The sequence below is a fragment of the Indicator indicator genome, unplaced genomic scaffold, assembly GCF_027791375.1.
Source record: "Indicator indicator isolate 239-I01 unplaced genomic scaffold, UM_Iind_1.1 iindUn_scaffold_192, whole genome shotgun sequence".
Classification (NCBI taxonomy): domain Eukaryota; kingdom Metazoa; phylum Chordata; class Aves; order Piciformes; family Indicatoridae; genus Indicator; species Indicator indicator.
In genome coordinates, this window is record NW_026539272.1 from 22,606 (window position 1) to 43,380 (window position 20,775).

Here is a 20,775-nt window from a genome sequence, read left to right on the forward strand (position 1 = left end):
CGATGAGGGGAGGGGGAAAGGAGGGGAAGGGGAAACCAGCTTTGGGAGCTGCTTCTTATAGCCCCAGAGGAGGTTTGTGATTGCTCTGCAGCTTCAACCTCTCCAGGCTGGAGCTGGAGTAACCTTCGTCGCTGCAGACGCTGGGGAGGCTTCCTCGCTCGTCCGAGTCGCTGGGGCTGCTGCTGCTGCTGCTGCTGCTCCAGTCCAGGTCTGCTGGCAGATCATCTGTGCTCTCCACATCCACCTCCATCTCTTCTGCAAGGAGAACCAGGCAGAGAATTGTCAAGGTTCAGCCAGTCCCAACCCCTCTGCCATGGGACACCTCACACCGCCGCAGGTTGCTCACAGCCACCTCCAGCCTGGCCTCCGGGGATGAGGCTTCCACCTCCCTGGGCAACCTGTGCCAGTCTCTCACCACCCTCCTGGGGAACAACTTCTTCCTGACATCCAATCTCAATCTCCCCACTTCTCATTTTGCTCCATCCTCTCCCTGACACCCTCCAAAGTCCCTCCCCAGCTTTCCTGTAGCCCCCTTCAGATCCTGGAAGGCCACCAGAAGGTAGGTCCCCTGGGAGCCTTCTCCTCTCCAGCCTGCACAACCCCAACTCTCTCAGGCTGTCTCCAGAGCAGAGCAGCTCCAGCCCTCTGCTCATCCTCATGGCCCTTCTCTGGACACCTTCCAGCCCCTCCAGATCCTTCCTGGAACAGAGGCTCCAGAACTGGACACAGAGCTCCAGGAGTGGTCTCACCAGAGCTGAGCAGAGGGACAGAATCCCCTCCCTGGCCCTGCTGGCCACACTTCTGCTGCAGCCCAGGCTCTGCTTGGCTCTCTGGGCTGCAAGTGCTCACTGCTGGCTCCTGCTGAGCTTCTCCTCCCCCAGCACCCCCAAGGCCTTTCCTTCAGGGCTGCTCTCCAGCCAGTCCCTGCCCAGCCTATAGCAGTGCCTGGGATTGCCCTGAGCCAGCTGCAGGAACCTTGCCCTTGGCCTTGTTGAGCTTCATGAGGTTGGCTTGGGCCCAGCTCTGCAGTCTGTCCAGGTCCCTCTGGATGGATCCCTTCCCTCCAGCCTGTCCAGGTCCCTCTGGATTGATCCCTTCCCTCCAGCCTGCCCAGGTCCCTCTGGATGGATCCCTTCCCTCCAGCCTGCCCAGGTCCCTCTGGATGGATCCCTTCCCTCCAGCCTGTCCAGGTCCCTCTGGATGGATCCCTTCCCTCCAGCCTGCCCAGGTCCCTCTGGATGGATCCCTTCCCTCCAGCCTGCCCAGGTCCCTCTGGATGGATCCCTCCCCTCCAGGCTCAGCAGCACCACACAGCTTGGTGCTGAGGGAGCCTCAGTGCCACTCTCCATGGCAACAACAGAGATGTTAACCAAGCCTGGTCCCAGCACCGATCCCTGAGGGACTCCACTTGTCACCGGGCTCCACTTGGCCATGGACAGCCACTCTCAGGGTGCAGGGGAAGGTGGCTGAGTGTCAGCCTGGCAGCCCCAGGCTGGCTGTGCCCAGAGCTGTGCCCAGCTGTGCTGCCTCACCTCGCTCGGAGTCGGAGCGCTCGGAGCACAGGCTGGAGCCGATGCTGTCCGTGCGGAGCCGCTCCACGCCCAGCTTCTCCAGCTGCCTCCTCAGGTGCCTCTGCTCCCTCAGCAGCTGCTCCTTCTGGTGCACAGCTCTCCTGTCATAGTCCTCCAGCTTCTGCAGAGGGGCAGAGGGAACACAGAGCTGAGCCCCAGGCTGCCCAAGCCACCAGCGACCGGCAGGAGGCTGCTGGGCGTCAGGGTGCTGAGGGCTCAGGGATGCAGCTCCCACCCTGCAGCAAGGTGGTGGTGATGATGATGATGATGATGATGATGATGATGATGGACATCAGCACAGCATGGAATGGGTGAGGTTGGAAAAGATCTCCAAGATCAAGGAGTCCAACCCTGAACTGCCCCAGCACCACCACCCCATGGCCTCAGCACCACAGCTCCAGGGCTCTGGAACCCCTCCAGCCACCTGCACCACTGCCCTGGGCAGCCTGGGCCAGGCCTGGACAACCCTTTCCAGGAGGAAATTGTTCCTCAAGGCCAACCTGAACCTCCCCTGGGGAACTTGAGGCCATTTCCTCTTGTCCTGTCCTTGTTCCTGGGGAGCAGAGCCCAACCCCCCCTGGCTCCAGCCTCCTCTCAGGAGCTGTAGAGAGCAATGAGGTCTCCCTCAGCCTCCTCTTCTCCAGCCTCAACCCCCCCAGCTCCCTCAGCTGCTCCTCCCCAGCCTCTTCTCCAGACCCTTCCCCAGCTCTGTTCCCTTCTCTGGCCCTGCTCCAGCCCTCAAAGTCCTTCTGGCACTGAGAGCCCAACCCTGACCCCAGGCTTCCAGCTGTGGCCTCCCCAGTGCCCAGCCCAGGGGCACAATCCCTGCCCTGCTCCTGCTGCCCACCCCACTGCTGCTCCAGGCCAGGCTGCTGCTGCCCTTCTTGCCCACCTGGGCACTCCCTGGCTCCTCTCCAGCTGCTGGCACCCAGCACCCCCAGGGCCTTTCCTGCTGGGCACTTTCCAGGTACACTTTCAATCAGGTTGCAGAGTGTGGCTCAGGGATGGAAAGATCTGGACCTGTCCTAAGGCCACCAGAGAAGGCAGGGGAAGGAGCTTCCCCCTCCAAAGACCTCACAGTGCAGCTGGAGAGGTGGAGCTGGACCCATCCTGTGTCTCTGATAAGCAGGCATCAGACCCAGCCCTGCACCAGCACTGCTCTGGTTATCTGCAGCTCCCAGAGCCCTCACAACACCCAGCCCTGGTGAGTCAGGGGCTAAAGGGCAGGCAGGGAGGCAGGGAGGGAACACTCCAGGGAAAGGAGAGCAGCAGGTGGCCTCCACTGCTGCAGCCAAGCTCATCCCCAGAGCCTGCAGGCCCCACGGTGGTGCAAGGCAGCCCAGCAGCCTCTGGCTCTGTGTGTGGCTCTGCCCTGCACAGCCCCAGGGACTCTCTGCAGAAGGGCCTGGGAGTGCTGGGGGACAACAAATTGCCCACGGGCCACCAGTGTGCCCTCATGGCCATGAGGAAGTCCAATGCTCTCCTGGCTCCCTGGAGCAGGCTGCCCAGAGAGGTTGTGGAGTCTCCTGCCCTGGAGAGCTTCCAACCCCCCCTGGGCAGGCTGCTGTGGGGTCCTGCTGGAGCAGGGGGGGTGGAATAGAGTCATGGAAGGGTTGGGATGGAAGGGACCTCAAAGCTCATCCAGCTCCAACCCCCTGCCATGGGCAGGGACACCTCCCACCAGCCCAGGCTGCTCAAGGCCTCATCCAGCCTGGCCCTGAACACCTCCAGGGAGGGGACAGCCACAGCCTCCCTGGGCAACCTGTGCCAGTCTCTCCCCACCCTCACTGCCAACAATTTCTTCCTCATCTCCAGTCTCAGTCTCCTCTCTCCCAGCTCAAAGCCATTCTCCCTCATCCTGGCACTCCCAGCCCTTGTCCCAAGTCCCTCCCCAGCTCTCCTGGAGCCCTTCAGGTCCTGCAAGGCTGCTCTGAGGTCTCCCTGGAGCCTTCTCCTCTCCAGCCTGAACATTTCCAACTCTCCCAGCCTGGCCCCACAGGGGAGGTTCTGCAGCCTCTGCTCATCTTGGTGGCCTCCTCCAGACCCTCTCCAGCAGCTCCAGAGCCTTCTTGTGCTGGGGGCCCAGAGCTGGAGGCAGTGCTGCAGGTGGGGTGTGAGCAGAGCAGAGCAGAGGGCAGAATCCCCTCCCTGTGCTGCTGCTCTGATTAATTTCTTCCTCATCTCCAGCTCTCTCCAGAGATCCATTCCAACTCCTGCCATGTTGGGATTTGGTGATTCTGTGTCACCAACCCACAGCAGCAGAACCACTGCAACATTTCCAAACCAGGGCAGGAAATTCTTTGCAGTGAGGGTGGAGAGGGACTGGCACAGGTTGCCCAGGGAGGCTGTGGCTGCCTCCTGCCTGGAGCTGTTCAAGGCCAGGCTGGATGAGGCCTTGAGCAGCCTGGGCTGGTGGGTGGTGTCCCTGCCCATGGCAGGGGCTTGGAGCTGGATGAGCTCTGAGGTCCCTTCCATCCCAACCCATTCCATGCATCTATGAATCCCAAATCCCAGAGCCCTGCTCTCCATGCAGTGGTTTTGCTCCCAAGACCAAGCTCAGTGTTCATCCCACTGCAGTTTGCAGTTTTCTAGGGCAGGAAGGGATCTGCAGAGGGTCCTGAGCAGGCTGAGGCCAATGGGATGAGGCTCCCCAAGGCCAAGGGCTGGGTCCTGATTTGGGGCACAGCAACCCCAGGAAGGCTTCAGGCTGGGGGCAGAGTGGCTGCAAAGTGCCCAGCAGGAAAGGACCTGGGGGGTGCTGGGGGAGAGCAGCTGGAGATGAGCTCAGGCTGTGCCCAGGTGGGCAAGGAGGGCAGCAGCAGCCTGGCCTGGAGCAGCAGTGGTGTGGGCAGCAGGAGCAGGGCAGGGCTGGTGCCCCTGGGCTGGGCACTGGGGAGGCCACAGCTGGAAGCCTGGGGTCAGGGTTGGGCTCTCAGTGCCAGAAGGACTTTGAGGGCTGGAGCAGGGCCAGAGAAGGGAACAGAGCTGGGGAAGGGTCTGGAGAAGAGGCTGGGGAGGAGCAGCTGAGGGAGCTGGGGGGGTTGAGGCTGGAGAAGAGGAGGCTGAGGGAGACCTCATTGCTCTCTACAGCTCCTGAGAGGAGGCTGGAGCCAGGGGGGGTTGGGCTCTGCTCCCTAGTCTCAGGTGATAGAAGGAGAGGAAATGGCCTGGAAGTGTGCCAGGGGAGGCTCAGGTTGGAGATGAGGAACAATTCCTGTCCTGCAGGAGTGGTCAGGGATTGGCACAGGCTGCCCAGGGCAGAGGTGGTGGAGTCTCCATCCCTGGTGGTGTGCCAGAACCCTGTGCCCATGGCAGCTGGTGCCAGGGTGTGGTGCCCAGGGTGGTGCTGGGTTGGTGCTGGGCTGGATGCCCTCAGAGAGCTTTTCCAACCAATCCCAGGACTCTCTCCTGTCTCCCACAGCCCTGGGGTGGGGGTTGGTGGCACCCAGTGCCCCCTGCTCACCTTGATGTGCAGCTTGGCCTTGGTCAGCAGGCTGAGGGTGGTGTGCTTGCTGCTGGCACCTCCCAGGGGCACCTGAACCTTCAGCTTCTCCAGGCACAGCCTCAGGTGGGCACGCCTGCAAGGAGAGCAGGGCACAGCTCAGCAGCCTGCCCCCCACTGCCCACTGCCTCCCACCCCCCTCAGACACCAGGGGGGCTGGAAGCTGAGCTGAGCCTGGGGACTTCCCACCCTGCACAGCAGCATCACAGCACCACAGAAGGGCAGAGCTTGAAAGGGAGCTCCAGAGCTCATCCAGCCCCAGCCCCTGCCAGGGCAGGGCACCCAGGGCAGGGCACTCAGAGCAGGGCACTCAGAGTAGGGCACCCAGGGCAGGGCACACAGAGCAGGGAACTCAGAGTAGGGCACCCAGGGCAGGGCACCCAGGGCAGGGCACCTAGGGCAGGGCACTCAGAGCAGGGCACACAGAGCAGGGCACCCAGGGCAGGGCACACAGAGCAGGGCACACAGAGCAGGGCACCCAGGGCAGGGCACCTAGGGCAGGGCACCCAGGGGAGGGCACCCAGGGCAGGGCACCCAGGAGCACATCCAGATGGCTTTGGAAAGTCTCCAGAGCAGGAGATTCCTTCACAACCTCTCTGGGCAGCCTGCTCCAGGGCTCAGCACCCTCACCCCACAGAAGTTTCTCCTCCTCTTGAGGTGGAACCTTCCCTGTTCCACTTTGTCTCCACTGCTCCTTGTTCCTGCACACCCCAAACACAGCTTGGCCTCCCCCCTGTCCCCCAGCCCTCAGCTATTGATAGACATTGATCAGATCCCTCTCAGCCTTCTCCTCTCCAGACCAAACAGCCTCAGGGCTCTCAGGCTCTCTCCACAGGGGAGATGCTCAAGTCCCCAACTCCTCCTCCTGGCTCTCCCCTGGACTCTCTCCAGCAGGTCTCTGTCTCTCTGGAACTGGGGAGCACAAAGCTGGACACAGGATTGCAGCTGTGGTCTCAGCAGGGCAGAGCAGAGGGGCAGCAGAACCTCCCCAGCCCTGCTGCCCACACTTCTCTTGCTGCCCCCCAGGCTGCCATTGGCTCTCTTGGCCCCAAGGGCACTTTGCTGTCCCATGCAGAACTTGCTGCCCACCAGCACTCCAAGGTCTTTCTCCATGGAGCTGCTCTCCAGCAGGACCACCCCTGGGCTGTCCTGGTGCCTGGAGTTGTCCCTCCCCAGCTGCAGGACCCTGCCCTTGTCCTGAGCTCCTCCTCCCCCCAGCTCTCAGCCTGCCCAGCTCTGCTTGGATGGCAGCACAGCCTGAGGGGTCTCAGCCACCCCCCCCTCCCCCCCAGCTCTGTACCTCAGGAACTTGCTGAGAGAGCTCTCAGTGCCCTCAGCCAGGTGGTTGATAAAGACATGGAACAGAGCTGGAGGCAGGGCTGATCCCTGGGGAACAGCAGCAGGAGAAACCCAGAGGCAGGCAGAGAGCCTCAGCCCAGAGCGGGGGAGGCAGGGGGCAAGAAGCTCTCAAGGGTTCTGCAGACTTCAGAATCCAGAGTCAGAGAATTGTCAGGGCTGGAAGGGAGCTCAAGGCTCAGCCAGTCCCAACCCCCCTGCCATGGGCAGGGACACCTCACACCACAGCAGGTTGCTCACAGCCACCTCCAGCCTGGCTGCAAAACCCTCCAGGGATGAGGCTTCCACCACCTCCCTGGGCAACCTCTGCCAGGCTCTCACCACCCTCCTGGGGAACAACTTCCTCCTAACATCCAATCTCAATCTCCCCACTTCTCTGGGGCTTCTTCTCCTGCCCCACTTGTGAGAGGCTGGGAAAAGTGGGAGGTGGTGGAGTCCCCATCCCTGGGGGTGGCTCAGAGCTGTGCTGGGGGATGTGGCTCAGGGGTGGACTTGCCTCAGGAGGGTTAGTGGTTGGACGTGGTGGGCTGGAAGGGCTTTTCCAACCTAAAGGACTCCTCAGAGAATTCTGACCCTGGTCAGCCTCCTTCAGGGGCTGCTGGGGTGGCAGCACTCCAGGACCATCACTTGCTGGGTGGAGGCTATCTGCTCCTGGGCTTTTTCCACCCAAAAGGCTTCCCTGCAGGGATGCTCTTGGGTCCCAGCTGTGCTCCACCAGCAGCTGAAGCCAGCCAGGCTGACACCCTGCAGCTGTGAGCCCTGGGGAGCTCCTGCTCTCTGTTTTTGGTAGGAAGAAGCTGGTTGCAGATCCACCTCCTTGGCAGCTCTGCTCAAAACAAATCCAAGCCCCCAAAGAAATCAAAAGCTGCACAGTGCTCAGGAGCCTGCCAGGATCCTCCCTCCCTGGAGGACACCCAGGGGGCATGGGGAAGAGTGTGGGCAGCAGGGCAAGGGAGGTTCTGCTGCCCCTCTGCTCTGCTCTGCCCTGGGCAGGCCACAGCTGCAGTCCTGCCTCCAGGTCTGTGCTCCCCAGTTGCAGAGCCTGGGAAGTGCTGGAGAGAGTCCAGGGCAGGCTGGGAAGCTGCTGAGGGGCCTGGAGCAGCTCTGGGAGGAGCAAAGGCTGAGAGCCCTGGGGCTGAGAGCCTGCAGAAGAGCAGCCCCAGAGGGGAGCTGAGCAATGCTCAGCAAGAGCTAAAGGAGCTGTGGGGGGCAAGAGGCTGGGGCCAGACTCTGCTCACTGGTGCCCAGGGACAGGGCAAGGGGCACAGACTGGCACCCAGGAGGTGCCACCTGGAGAGGAGGAGAAAGTTGTTTGTTGTGAGGGTGCTGGAGGGCTGGAGCAGGCTGCCCAGAGAGGTTGTGGAGTGTCCTTGTGTGGAGAGCTTCCAACCCCCCCTGGGCACTGTGCCCCTGGGCAAGCTGCTGTGGGTGCCCTGCTGGAGCAGGGGCTTGGGCTGGGGGAGCTCCAGAGCTCCCTTCCCATCTGCACCATGCTGGGATTCATGGATCCAGGGGTGCTGTGGCATTACTAACAGCTAACCCTTCCCTGCTGGCACATCCCTGCCAGGGGACCTCTCACTGCTCCCCAAGGCCCTTCCCCAGCCCTGTGGTGCTCTCCCCATGGGTTGGGTTCCCTCAGGTGCAGAGCTGCAGCCTCAGGCTTAGGTCACAACTCTTGAGCAGTGCTTGCAAAATCCCCAGCCCTGACATCCCCTGCTGGAGGTTTTGCAAGGACCTGCCTGGCTGGTTTGAGGCTTCCTGGGAGGAAACCAACCCTGTGCCTACACAAAGCACCTCCTGAATGCCACCACCACAGGACAGGAGCTCTGCAGAGGCTGCAGAGCTGGGCCCAAGCCAACCTCAGGAAGTTCAACAAGGCCAAGGGCAAGGTTCCTGCAGCTGGGACAGGGCAATGCCAAGAACAGACCCAGGCTGGGTGAGGAGTGGCTGAGAGCAGTCTGCAGGAGAAGGCCTTGGGGGTGTCAGTTGGTGACAAACTGCCCAGGAGCCAGCAATGGTCCCTGGCAGCCCAGAGCCAGCTGAGTGCTGAGCTGCATCCAGAGCAGGGAGAGAGCAGCACAGGGAGGGGATTCTGCCCTCTGCTCTGCTCTGCTCAGACCCCACCTGCAGCACTGCCTCCAGCTCTGGGCCCCCAGCACAAGAAGGCTCTGGAGCTGCTGGAGAGGGTCCAGAGGAGGCCACCAAGATGAGCAGAGGCTGCAGAACCTCCCCTGTGGGGCCAGGCTGGGAGAGTTGGGGCTGTTCAGCCTGGAGAGGAGAAGGCTCCAGGGAGACCTCAGAGCAGCCTTGCAGTACCTGAAGGGGCTCCAGGAGAGCTGGGGAGGGACTTGGGACAAGGGCTGGGAGTGCCAGGATGAGGGAGAATGGCTTTGAGCTGGGAGAGAGGAGATTGAGACTGGAGATGAGGAAGAAATTGTTGGCAGTGAGGGTGGGGAGAGGCTGGCACAGGTTGCCCAGGGAGGCTGTGGCTGCCTCCTGCCTGGAGGTGTTCAGGACCAGGCTGGATGAGACCTTGAGCAGCCTGGGCTGGTGGGAGGTGTCCCTGCCCATGGCAGGGGCTTGGAGCTGGATGAGCTTTGAGGTCCCTTCCATCCCAACCCATTCCATGACTCTATGAACCCCAGAGAGCTCCAGGCTGGAGGAGAAGCCTTTGTCAGATCATTTCCTGAGCTTGGGGCAGAGCTGCCTGGAGCTTGGCACAGCTGGCAGCCATGCTGGGCTCCAGCTGCAGGCTGTGAGGGTGAGGAGCAGGCCCAGCTCTGCCCCCAGGCTGTGACACAAATTCTTGGCTAAAAAAGCTGCCAGTGGCCAGCAGCACACAAGCAGCCAGGCTGGGGGGGCAGGGTGGCCACCCCAGAGCCTCCCCACATGGCACAGTGCCAGCACCAGACCCAACCTGGGGGCTCCACTCGGCAGCCAGAGGTGAAGCATCTAGAAAAGACCTTTCCTGGGGGCTCCACTCATCTGACCCCCCCCTGAGATCCCTCTGGCTCCTCAGGGTGGAAGGAAAAGCTCCCAAAGGATTCATTTTCCTAGGAAAGGAACTTTCCAAGCCCACCCTCACTGCCCATTGCTCTCCTCCCCGCATCAAGCCAAGCTGCTCTCTGTGCCAGCAGGAGGAAGCTGGCAGGGCTTGGGCAAGGCCAAGGTTCAGCAGCTGGAGGGGCTGAAGGGATCCCCAAGGATGAAGGGAATGAAATCCTGGTCCCAGGGAGCAGCTCCCTGCTGCAGCCTCTTCAGAGGGGTGGAAAAGATGGAGGAGATCCTGCAGCTGCTTGTGCAATGAGATTGCAACAGGGTCTGGCCTCAGTGAGGAGAGAAGGGCAAGGGGAGGGTGAAGAAATCAGGGCTGGGGGAGAGGAAGCTCAGGAGGTTCAAGCAGGGCAAGGGCAGGGACCTGCCCCTGGGCAGCAACAACCTCCTGCAGCAGCACAGCTGAGGGGGGAGCTGCTGGGAAGCAGCTGCAGGAGAAGGAGCTGGGAGTGCTGGGGGCCAAGAAGGTGCCCAGGAGCCAGCAATGTGCCCTGGGGGGCAAGAAGGCCTCAGTGGTGTCCTGGGGGGCATGGGGAAGAGTGTGGGCAGCAGGGCAAGGGAGGTTCTGCTGCCCCTCTGCTCTGCTCTGCCCTGGGCAGGCCACAGCTGCAGTCCTGCCTCCAGGTCTGGGCTCCCCAGTTGCAGAGCCTGGGAAGTGCTGGAGAGAGTCCAGGGCAGGCTGGGAAGCTGCTGAGGGGCCTGGAGCAGCTCTGGGAGGAGCAAAGGCTGAGAGCCCTGGGGCTGAGAGCCTGCAGAAGAGCAGCCCCAGAGGGGAGCTGAGCAATGCTCAGCAAGAGCTAAAGGAGCTGTGGGGGGCAAGAGGCTGGGGCCAGGCTCTGCTCACTGGTGCCCAGGGACAGCAAGGGGCAAGGGGCACAGACTGGCACCCAGGAGGTGCCACCTGGAGAGGAGGAGAAAGTTGTTTGTTGTGAGGGTGCTGGAGGGCTGGAGCAGGCTGCCCAGAGAGGTTGTGGAGTGTCCTTGTGTGGAGAGCTTCCAACCCCCCCTGGGCACTGTGCCCCTGGGCAAGCTGCTGTGGGTGCCCTGCTGGAGCAGGGGCTCGGGCTGGGGGAGCTCCAGAGCTCCCTTCCCATCTGCACCATGCTGGGATGTCCAGCTGCTGATTTTCTCCATCTTTTAAGACCAGCACTGATCCTTTGTGGCCTTTCCCACCCCTCAGCACACTCTGGCCCTGCTCTTACAACACCAACTGCCTGAGCTCACACAAATCATCCACTGGCAGCAGGATGTGGCAAGATCTGAGGCATGGCCAAGCCCTGCCAAGAAACAAGGATGAAGGACACCAAAGCATCCACACAGACCACAGCTGGCACTGGGAGGTGTGTGGCTGAGCCCAGGGTGATGCCATCCCCCCAGCACTGAGCTGCCTGGGAATGGGCAGAGGGCTGGAACCCTGGCACCCTTCTCCTGGCATGCTGAGGGCAGGGATGAAAGCTTTGACCAGGAGCTGAGCTCCATTCCCACCTCCTCATGGTGCTGTGACCAAGGACAAGAGACAGGAGATGCTTCAAGCCTGCTCTTGATGATCTTCAAGGTCTTGACCAACCTGAACAGTTCTATGATGCTGGGAGGCACTTCTGGGGCACTCACACCAGGAAGGACATTGAGGAGCTGGAGCAGGGCCAGAGAAGGGTAACAGAGGGTCCTGGCCAGGCTGGATCCGTGGCTGAGGCCAATGGGATGAGGCTCCCCAAGGCCAAGGGCTGGGTCCTGATTTGGGGCACAGCAACCCCAGGAAGGCTCCAGGCTGGGGACAGAGTGGCTGCAAAGTGCCCAGCAGGAAAGGCCCTGGGGGTGCTGGGTGCCAGCAGCTGGAGAGGAGCCAGGGAGTGCCCAGGTGGGCAAGAAGGGCAGCAGCAGCCTGGCCTGGAGCAGCAGTGGGGTGGGCAGCAGGAGCAGGGCAGGGATTGTGCCCCTGGGCTGGGCACTGGGGAGGCCACAGCTGGAAGCCTGGGGTCAGGGTTGGGCTCTCAGTGCCAGAAGGACTTTGAGGGCTGGAGCAGGGCCAGAGAAGGGAACAGAGCTGGGGAAGGGTCTGGAGAAGAGGCTGGGGAGGAGCAGCTGAGGGAGCTGGGGGGTTTGAGGCTGGAGAAGAGGAGGCTGAGGGAGACCTCATTGCTCTCTGCAGCTCCTGAGAGGAGGCTGGAGCCAGGGGGGGTTGGGCTCTGCTCCCTAGTCTCAGGTGATGGAAGGAGAGGAAATGGTCTGGAATTATGCCAGGGGAGGGTTAAGTTGGAGATGAGGAACAATTCCTGTCTGCAGGAGTGGTCAGGGGCTGGCCCAGGCTGCCCAGGGAGGTGGTGGATTCCCCAGCCCTGGAGGGGTTCCAGAACCCTGTGCCCATGGCAGCTGGTGCCATGGTTTGGTGCCCATGGTGGTGCTGGGTTGGTGTTGGGCTGGATGCCCTCAGAGCTTTTTCCAACCCAAACCATTCCCTGATTCCAAATCCAAGCAGCATCAGCACCTCCTCAGCAGCACTTCCCATCCCTTCCTTCCCACTCCCCATCCCACTCCCAACCCTTGGAGAAGCCTGGAGTGCCCCAGGCCCTGCTCCCAGGCAGCCTCCAGCACTGACCTGTTCTTCTCCATCTCGTTGTGTGTCGACCTGGGAAGGAAAGGACAAGTTGTAAACTTCTCCATCCCACTGGGCTGGGGCTGGGATTCACAGGGAATGCTCCTGGAGAAGCTGCAAACCTCAGGGCTGGGAAAAGGGTGAACAAGGTGGAAGGGCCAGGGCCAGGGCCAGGAGGGAGAAATCTCCAGAGAAATGGGAAGGAAAGGGTCAGGAAAGCCCCAGGATGGGATGGGAATGTGGAGAGGCTGAGGACTGAGAGCCAGGAATGGGATCAAACAGCTCTGTCCATGTCAGGACACCAGGAAGTGACCACTTGAGGCTGGTGGAGGACAAGGAGAAGCCCCAGGAGCTCAGGGCAGGGGAGGGAAGTTGCTCCATCACAACACAAACCTCTGCTGGGCAGAAAAGGAGGCTTTGGGTGCCTCTTGTATTTCAAAGGAGCTTTTGGAAGGTGTCCTGCACCAGGGAAAGCCAAGGAGGGCTGGGGAGCATCAGCAGAGAGCTGGAGCCAGAAACCAGACTGCTCTGGGAGGGCTGTGCAGGGTCTGAGGGGTTGTGTCTCATGCCAGGAGCTCCAAAGCAGCTCAGGCCACACTGGGGACCAGGAGCTCCTCTCTCTGCTGCTCTCCTGGCAAAAGCAGGAGAAGCTTCCAGGGAGATGGCATGGGAAGGAAAGCTCTCCCCAGCAGACTGTGTGGCCATGGCACTTGGGGCTGTGGTTTCATGGCCATGGTGGTGCTGGGCTGATGGTTGGACCCCAGGATCTCGGAGGCCTTTCCCAACCCAAAGAGTTTTGTGCTTCTGGGATCTAACAGCTCTGAGCAAGGAGTGGTTGGAAGCCAGCAGGGTGTGAAGTTTGTTTAGAAATTCCTGTGGAGCTTCTCATTTTGATGAAGCTCAGCAAAGACAAATGAAGACTGATCCTGGGCCCCTCACTGCAGGAAGGACCTCGGGGGCTGGAGCAGGGCCAGAGAAGGGCAAGAGAGCTGGGGAAGGGTCTGGAGAAGAGGCTGGGGAGGAGCAGCTGAGGGAGCTGGGGGGGTTGAGGCTGGAGAAGAGGAGGCTGAGGGAGACCTCATTGCTCTCTACAGCTCCTGAGAGGAGGCTGGGGCCAGGGGGGGTTGGGATCTGCTCCCTAGGAACAAGGACAGGACAAGAGGCAATGGCCTCAGGTTACCCTAGGGGAGGTTCAGGTTGGCTTGAGGAACAATTTCCTCCTGGAAAGGGTTGTCCAGGCCTGGCCCAGGCTGCCCAGGGCAGTGGAGCAGTCTCCATCCCTGGAGGGGTTCCAGAGCCCTGGTGCTGAGGGCCATGGGGTGGTGGTGCTGGGGCAGTGCTGGGCTCAGGGCTGGGCTGGGTGAGCTTAAAAGCCTCTTCCACCCACAACAATTCCACGATTCCATGAGAAGGAAACCTGGAGTGGTGAAGATCCACAAATTCACTCAGAGGCTGCTTGAGAGAGTTTGGGAGACCTCAGCCACCTCCTGCTCCCTCAGTGCCCCCTGTGCCCCTGTGGTGGGGGCAGATGGAGATGCCCTGGCACGGGGAGGCTCCGGGAGCTGCCGGCGCACTCCTGGCACTCTGCTGTCCCAGCAGCTGTCAAAGTTCAGCTGTCACCACCTCACAGGGACAGGTTTCCTCCCAACCAGGAGGACGTGACAGATGTGGTGACATTGCCACCACCCTGCTCCTCCCTGGGCAAACAGCCCCAAAAACATCCCACAAGAAAGGCAGCGACCGGCCGCCGGTGCCACCGGGCGACCCTGCCCGGGCTCTGCCCTGCCTGCTGCCACTGGGGGAGTGGAGGCAGCATTCCAGAGCCAGCCCTCCCCAGATTCCCACCTCAGGGGGGCCAAAGGGATTTGAAGTGACTGGAAAAAAACAAAACAAAACAGGATGGGCACTGGAAGGAAAGGAATCAGCACAGTGACTCTGGGGTGGGAAGCTCTGGCTCCCAAGTGGCAGCTCCTGGGGTGGGGAAGTGGAAAACAGGAGGTGGGAGAAGGAGGTGGTGAATCCATGGCCCTGGGGGGGGGGAGGAATTCGACATTCCCTAAAAAATCCTCAAGCCCCAGGGTGCTGGGAATTGCTGCTGTGAAGCAATGCAGCTGCTGGAGCTGACTTCCAGCCGGGCAGGACGGAGTTTGATATTCCTGAGGTGGGGATGAGGGTTGGACCTCCCCCCAGACCGCGGCTCCGGGTGGGCTCTGGGGAGGAGAAGTGGAGGAATTGCCTTTTCCAAAGGGAAGTGGCACCAGGAGAGGCATTTAGGTGGCAAACAACCCCAAAGGCTGTGAGGGGAGGCTGCCCCGGGCTCCTCACGGACCGCAGCTGCTTTCGCTTCCCCAGCTCCGGGGTGAAACCGAAACCAAACCTCCACCTCCCTGCGGGCAAAGCCCCGGGCCAGGAGCGGCACCGACCCTGCATGAGGGCTGCCCGGAGCGGTAGGTGCCCCTCAGACGGTGCCAGGATGTCCCCCACAAGTGCCCCCAGCTCGGTGCCTATCCGGAGCCGGAGCTGGGGGTGCGATGGGAATCTCTGGGTGCAGGGGTGAAGGGAGAAGGGTGGTGGCAGGGGTGCGGTGTGGAGGGCCAGGGGGTTGTGCTGGCAGGAACGTGGCAGAGCCTGGTGACAGGAGGTCCCCGCCCAGCGCCGTCACAGCAGGGCCTTCCTGAGCTCAGTCACCCGCGGACAAGAAGGTCCCCAGCCTGACCCCGCACCCTGTCACCGCAGGACCTTACTGTGTCCCCGGTGACGGGAGGGTCCCCACCCCTGACAGCTCCCCGTGACAGCTCCCCGTGACAGCAGGATCCTGCTCCCTGCCCTGCCCCGTGACAGGACTTCACTGGGCTCAGTCACCTGGAGACAGGAGGGTGCCGAGCCCAGCCAACGCCCGGTGACATCAGCGCCTTACCGGAGCCGGGTAACCGGTGACAGCAGCCCCCCAGCCCCGTGACAACGGAACCTTACCGGGCGCAGTTGGCCGGTGACCAGAGACTTCCTGCCCTGCCAGACGGCACCCTGCCGGCTCCGAGCACCCCGCAACGGCCAGGTCCAACCGCGTCAGGCCTCGGGGCCGTCTGTCCTCCCGCGCTCCCTCCCCCAGTTGCCGGTGCAAGATCAACCCCCCAGCCGGTACCGGCCGTTACCTGCTACCACCGCCGCTCTTCCGGGCCTTGACGCGGCGCCGCAGGGCCTCCCCGTCCTTCCCGGGCAACAGCGAGGCATAACCATGCTCGGCTTCTGCGGAGACACAACCGCGGGCCTCCCGTTACCACCGGGCCCGGTTGAAGGAGGGAAAGCGGGGCCGGGGCGGGGGGGATCCGGTACCTCGCTCCCGCCGCTCCAGGAACTCGGCAGCCTCCAGCAGCAGCTGGATGCTGAGGCCGGCGTCCGCCGCCATCTCGCCGCTCTGGGAGGGCCGGACCGGACCGGGCCGGGAGCAGCGGCGGCGGCGGGGCGGAGCCGAGTGTCCGCCTCGCCCGGCAGCTCCGCTGAGCCCCGCCCCCTGCACGCTCATTGGGCGATGCCCCCCTCGCCGACGTTGCTCATTGGCGGAAGGGTGAGCGAAAGCACGCCCAAAGCCAGCACGCGCGGGGGCCCCGCCCCGCGAGCGTCGTTATTGGGTGAGAGCGCTCCGGCCCCCGCCCGGCCGTGCCCAACCGTCGCGTCCCATTGGGCGGCAACGCCCTACCACGCCCCCGGACTGAATCACTTCCTGCCAGGGCAGCCAATAGAGGCGCGGGAAAAGAAAAGGGGGCGGAGAGCTGGCTCCAGCTGGCAACAGATCTCTCCCCGGAGCTAGGAACCCACCGGGATAGGGACCCCGGGACGAGATTCCCCTGGCACATGGACCCCACCGGCGCAGGGCTCCCCACCCGCGGAACCCTCCTCTCCCGGGCTGCGACCCCCTGGCACCAGGATCCTCAGGAGAGGCGCTTCTCCTCTGAGCAGGGCTCCTGCCCTCCCCTTCACCCCACCCCGGGACTTCCCTTTTTCGCTGGAACTGGGACCCCTCGGGACAGGAGGTTGGGACTTACCCCAGGACAGGGATCTTCCCCGAGGTACCCCTCTACGGGGCTGGGACCCCCCCCCCCAGGGAAGGACCCTCCACCCCAGAAGAGGGCATCTCCCTGTCAGGAAGTACCCAGGGACCCCCCAAGCAAGGCAGGCAGCACCTCGAGCCACTCTACCCACCCCATGCCCCAACCAAACCAAACCCCGACCCCAGGAAGGGCTCAGGAACCCTTTGCCAGAGCACAAAGCAACCCCAAACCTGTCCTGCCCCTCAAACTGGGAGCCCACCCATACCCCACAGCCCCACCCTATGGGGGCACCCATCTCCTGCAGATAGCAGACAAGGTGGGGCACCCCCAGACTAATAAGTTGGGGTGGGGGAAGAACTTGCCTCCCACCCTGATCCACACTACCCAGCACCTCCATTTTGACTGCAGGGCTCCCCTCAGCCTCCTTCAGTGGGGTGAGCTGTGTGTTAATTAACAGGAGCCCTTAATTACCGGTAAGTAGGAAACCAGGAGGTGTGTGGAATGGAAAACATCCAGCCAGGCTGGCAACAAAAAGAGAAAAAAAAAGTGGTTTTCTGCACTAAAAGGCCTCCAAAGGAGCATCAGGGTTTAATTTATTGGTACAAGTCTACACAGAGGTGGGAACTGAGGTGTTCTGAGGGGGTAAGGGCCCTGTGCCAGAGCTTCCTGGCAGCTCCTGTGCCCACAATTTATTCCTCAATTATAAAATAGAAGGGGAAAAAATAAATCAGGGTTTTATTGTAATGGGGGAAAAAAAAACCCCAAACCTCTGTCACAACCAACAGGGAAACCACAACGAGACCCTGGCGAGGAGCAACCTGTGAGGGGCATTGTCCAGAACAAACCAGAGCCATCCAAAGCAGCCCCTTCTGCCAGCTGTGCCAGCTGGGCAGGGTGAGCACAGCAGGGGTGGTGAGGAAAAAACTCCCAAGTTCCTCAGAAATCTGCTCCTGGAGCTGCCTGGGAGCAGAATCCATCCCTGGGGGTGGTCTGCAGCAAGCCCAGCGTCAGGCGATGAAATCCAGGGGCCTGTTGAATCCTCCTTTCCTGTTCATGTACTGCCTGTGGGGAGGGCAGAGAGCAGCTCAGCACCCCCTGGCACCCACCTCTGGAGAGGTCAGCTCAAAAGAGCCACAGGAGCCCAAATTCCCAAGTGGATTTGTACAACCCAGGGCAGGAAACCTCCTGAGGACCTCAGATCTGTGCCTGTCTGGCTACAATGGGAGGTTGGGACCCAAGCCAGGCAGAGCTCAGCCACATCCTCCAGGTTCCATCCAAAAGAACCCTGGAATGGTTTGGGTTGGAAGGGACCTTAAAGATCATCTAATTGCTCCAGGACCAAGTTGCTCAAGGCCCTGCCCAACCTCAGGGTATCTACAGCCTCCCTGGGCAGCCTGTGCCAGTCTCTCCCCAACCTCACTGCGAAGAATTTCTTCCTCATCTCCACTCTCAATCTCCTCTCCCCCAGCTCCAAGCCATTGTCCCTCATCCTGGCACTCCCAGCCCTTGTCCAAATTGCCTCCCCAGTTTTAATTTAAGAAGTCAAATGAACAAATTGAGGTTTTCTAGGGGGTAAGAAACAGAAGCCAGATCCTAGACTCACAGACAGGTTTAGGATGGAAGGAAACCTTTAAGCTCATCCAGCACTGCCAGGACACCACCAAACCATGGCCCTCAGCACCACATCTCCACAGCTCTGAAACCCCTCCAGGGATGGAGACTCCACCATCTCCCTGGGCAGCCTGGGCCAATCCCTGACCACTCTTGCAGGACAGGAATTGTTCCTCATCTCCAACCTACGCCTCCCCTGGCACAATTCCAGACCATTTTCTCTCCATCTATCACCTGAGACTGGGGAGCAGAGCCCAACCCCCCCTGGCTCCAGCCTCCTCTCAGGAGCTGTAGAGAGCAATGAGGTCTCCTTCAGCCTCCTCTTCTCCAGCCTCAACCCCCTCAGCTCCCTCAGCTGCTCCTCCCCAGCCTCTTCTCCAGACCCTTCCCCAGCTCTGTTCCCTTCTCTGGCCCTGCTCCAGCCCTCAAAGTCCTTCTGGCACTGAGAGCCCAACCCTGACCCCAGGCTTCCAGCTGTGGCCTCCCCAGTGCCCAGCCCAGGGGCACAATCCCTGCCCTGCTCCTGCTGCCCACACCATTGCTGCTCCAGGCCAGGTTGCTGGTGCCCTCCTTGCCCACCTGGGCACTCCCTGGCTCCTCTCCAGCTGCTGGCACCCAGCACCCCCAGGGCCTTTCCTGCTGGGCACTTTGCAGCCACTCTGCCCCCAGCCTGGAGCCTTCCTGGGGTTGCTGGGCCCCAAATCAGGACCCAGCCCTTGGCCTTGGGGAGCCTCATCCCATTGGCCTCAGCCATGGATCCAGCCTGGCCAGGACCCTCTGTAGACCCTCCAGTAGATCAGCTCTGGCTCCTAGCTTGGTGTCATCAGAAAAAGAAATCCTCTTAGTGCCCAGAGCCAGGCTGGGCCCTCACCTGTACTTCCTCTTCTGGGACACGTTGATGGCGTAGGCGTTGGCAGCACCGTCCACCTTCTTGCCCTGCAAGCCAGGAACAAAAAGAAGTCACAAACCTCAATGTGTGATGCCCAAAAAGGCCACAGTGCCACCACCAAGCCCACCAGGAGCTGGCCGCAGGCCCCACCACTCACCTTTGTGGTGTCAAAAGAGGCAAAGCCCATCATCTTCATCATCTCGATTTCCTCTTCCGTCTTGCCCTGCAGATCTTCCTCTACCCAGGCAACAGAAAGCAAGATATTGACCCCAACCCATGCTGCATAAGCACCTGGGTGCCCCCTGGGCTGGGCCCAACCCCAGCGAGGCATCCAGGAGGCATTTAAGGAGGAGAATGCAGCTCCTCACCTGTGATCTGCCTCTCTTTGCTTTTGGAGTCCTTGATCTCCTTCTTCTCTTCATCCCTCCTCTCCTTCAGCCTGGGCGGGGAGGAGGAGCTGGAGCGGTGCCTCCTCGGTGACCTGCAGTGCCAAAAGCAGCCAAGGCTGCAGCTTCCCAGCTCTGCCCTCACCACAGTGTGGCAGCGTTGCTGGGCATCCCCTGTCCCCGTGCCAGCCCCTCCCCGCCTCATGCCCACCCCAGCCTCGACCTTGCTGCCCCTCACCTGGAGCGTCTCCGGTGCGGGGAGCGGGAACGGCTCCGCCTCCTGTCCCTATCCCGGGACCGGGATCGCTCTCTCCGCCTCCTCTCCCTCTCCCGCGAGGCAGAACGTGAACGCCTGCGTTCTGCTCGGGGAAAGGCAGCACCCGGGTCAGCTCCTGCTTCCTCACCTCCCTGCCCCCTTCTCACGGAACACTGCGACCCCTCCAAGCAGAGACCCCCTAACAGCTTCCTCCCACCTCCTTTCCCTCATCCCTCCATGGCGGCGCTCAGAGATCCCCACCAGCACCCACAGAAGTGAGAGAAAACCTCCCACCCAGGAGTGGGGTGACCGCCCCGGCGATGGGGTGAGCGGGGGACGGGAGTCGGTGTGCGTGCGGGTAAGGAGAAAGAGGAAGATGCGGCAGCAGGAGGCAAGAGCATGACAAAGAGGAAGGGAGCCTCTGCTGTCCCCAGACCGACGGCCCGAGTGAGGCCTCCTCACCGCCCCCTCGCACCCTCAAGGGGGTTCACCCTCTCGTCCAAGGCTTAGGGGACGCCCCAGGCCTCTCTGCTCCCCACGGGCTCCCCGCCCCCGGCCCGGCTCCCCCACGCCCTCCCCAGCAGCGCGGATCACTCCCCGCCCCGGGGCAGCCACATCCCGCCGGGGCCGGGTCCCCCCCGGGCAGGTCCCCCCGGCCTCTGTCGGTGTCCCTCCTCACCCCGCCGCGGCGGCGAGCGAGAGCGGCTGCGGCCCATGGCCGCCCTCACGCCGGCACTTCCGGCTGCGCCGGCGGCGCACTTCCGGTTCCCCGCGCCGGGCCCAGGGCTCCCCCAGGAACAGGCACCGCGGCGCTGGTTCCGCAGGGAATGAGGGACGGGCGGCTGAAACCCCTCCCCCGGCGGCCTCTCCGCCGCGTCCGGGGCCGGGAGGTGCGGGCAGAGAGCTCCAGGCTCGGCCCCAGCACCAGTCCCAGCATCCGACCCAGAGCCAGGCTCAGCTCCAGACTCAGGCTCGGCTCCGGTTCTGTCCCCATCCCCATCTCCGTCCCCATCCCCATCCCCATCCCCATCCCCATCTCCATCTCCATCCCCATCCCCATCCCCATCCCCATCTCCATCCCCATCTCCGTCCCCATCCCCATCTCCGTCCCCATCCCCATCTCCATCTCCGTCCCCATCCCCATCCGCATCTCCGTCCCCATCTCCATCCCCATCCGCATCTCCATCTCCATTCCCATCCCCATCTCCGTCCCCATCTCCATCCCCACCCCCATCCCCATCTGCATCTCCATCTCCATTCCCATCCCCATCTCCGTCCCCATCTCCATCTCCATCCCCATCCGCATCTCCATCCCCATCCCCATCCCGCATCTCCATCCCATCCCCACCCCCATCCCCATCTGCATCTCCATCTCCATCTCCATCCCCATCTCCATCTCCATCCCCATCCCTCGCCCAGTCCCAGCCCCAGCTCTATCTCCTGCCTCAGCTCCATCTCCAATCCCGGCTCTAGCATCAGACTCTGCCCCTACCCCAGCTCCAGTCCAG

The 20,775-nt window shown here is 62.2% G+C and overlaps 2 protein-coding genes across 4 annotated transcripts; both read right to left on the minus strand.

The window, feature by feature from the left end:
• Window positions 1–41: 41 nt before the first annotated feature.
• On the minus strand, window positions 42–15,482 carry MXD1 (MAX dimerization protein 1). Of its 3 annotated transcripts, none has more exons than XM_054398923.1 (6): window positions 15,410–15,482; window positions 15,229–15,322; window positions 12,080–12,109; window positions 5,035–5,149; window positions 1,533–1,692; window positions 42–252 (listed from the first exon to the last, which is right to left on the minus strand). In XM_054398923.1, exons 1-6 carry the CDS (start codon window positions 15,480–15,482, stop codon window positions 56–58), a joined length of 669 nt encoding a protein of 222 aa, XP_054254898.1. In that variant the 3' UTR covers window positions 42–55. The 3 variants fall into 3 exon arrangements, with proteins under 3 accessions (XP_054254898.1, XP_054254897.1, XP_054254899.1); XM_054398922.1 differs by having other exon boundaries at window positions 42–255; XM_054398924.1 differs by lacking the exon at window positions 12,080–12,109 and having other exon boundaries at window positions 42–255.
• Window positions 15,483–16,687: 1,205 nt separating this feature from the next.
• SNRNP27 (small nuclear ribonucleoprotein U4/U6.U5 subunit 27) lies at window positions 16,688–19,983 on the minus strand. Its single transcript, XM_054398927.1, has 6 exons — window positions 19,947–19,983; window positions 19,250–19,370; window positions 18,994–19,106; window positions 18,783–18,862; window positions 18,608–18,672; window positions 16,688–17,187 (listed from the first exon to the last, which is right to left on the minus strand). Exons 1-6 carry the CDS (start codon window positions 19,981–19,983, stop codon window positions 17,133–17,135), a joined length of 471 nt encoding a protein of 156 aa, XP_054254902.1. The 3' UTR covers window positions 16,688–17,132.
• Window positions 19,984–20,775: the final 792 nt, after the last annotated feature.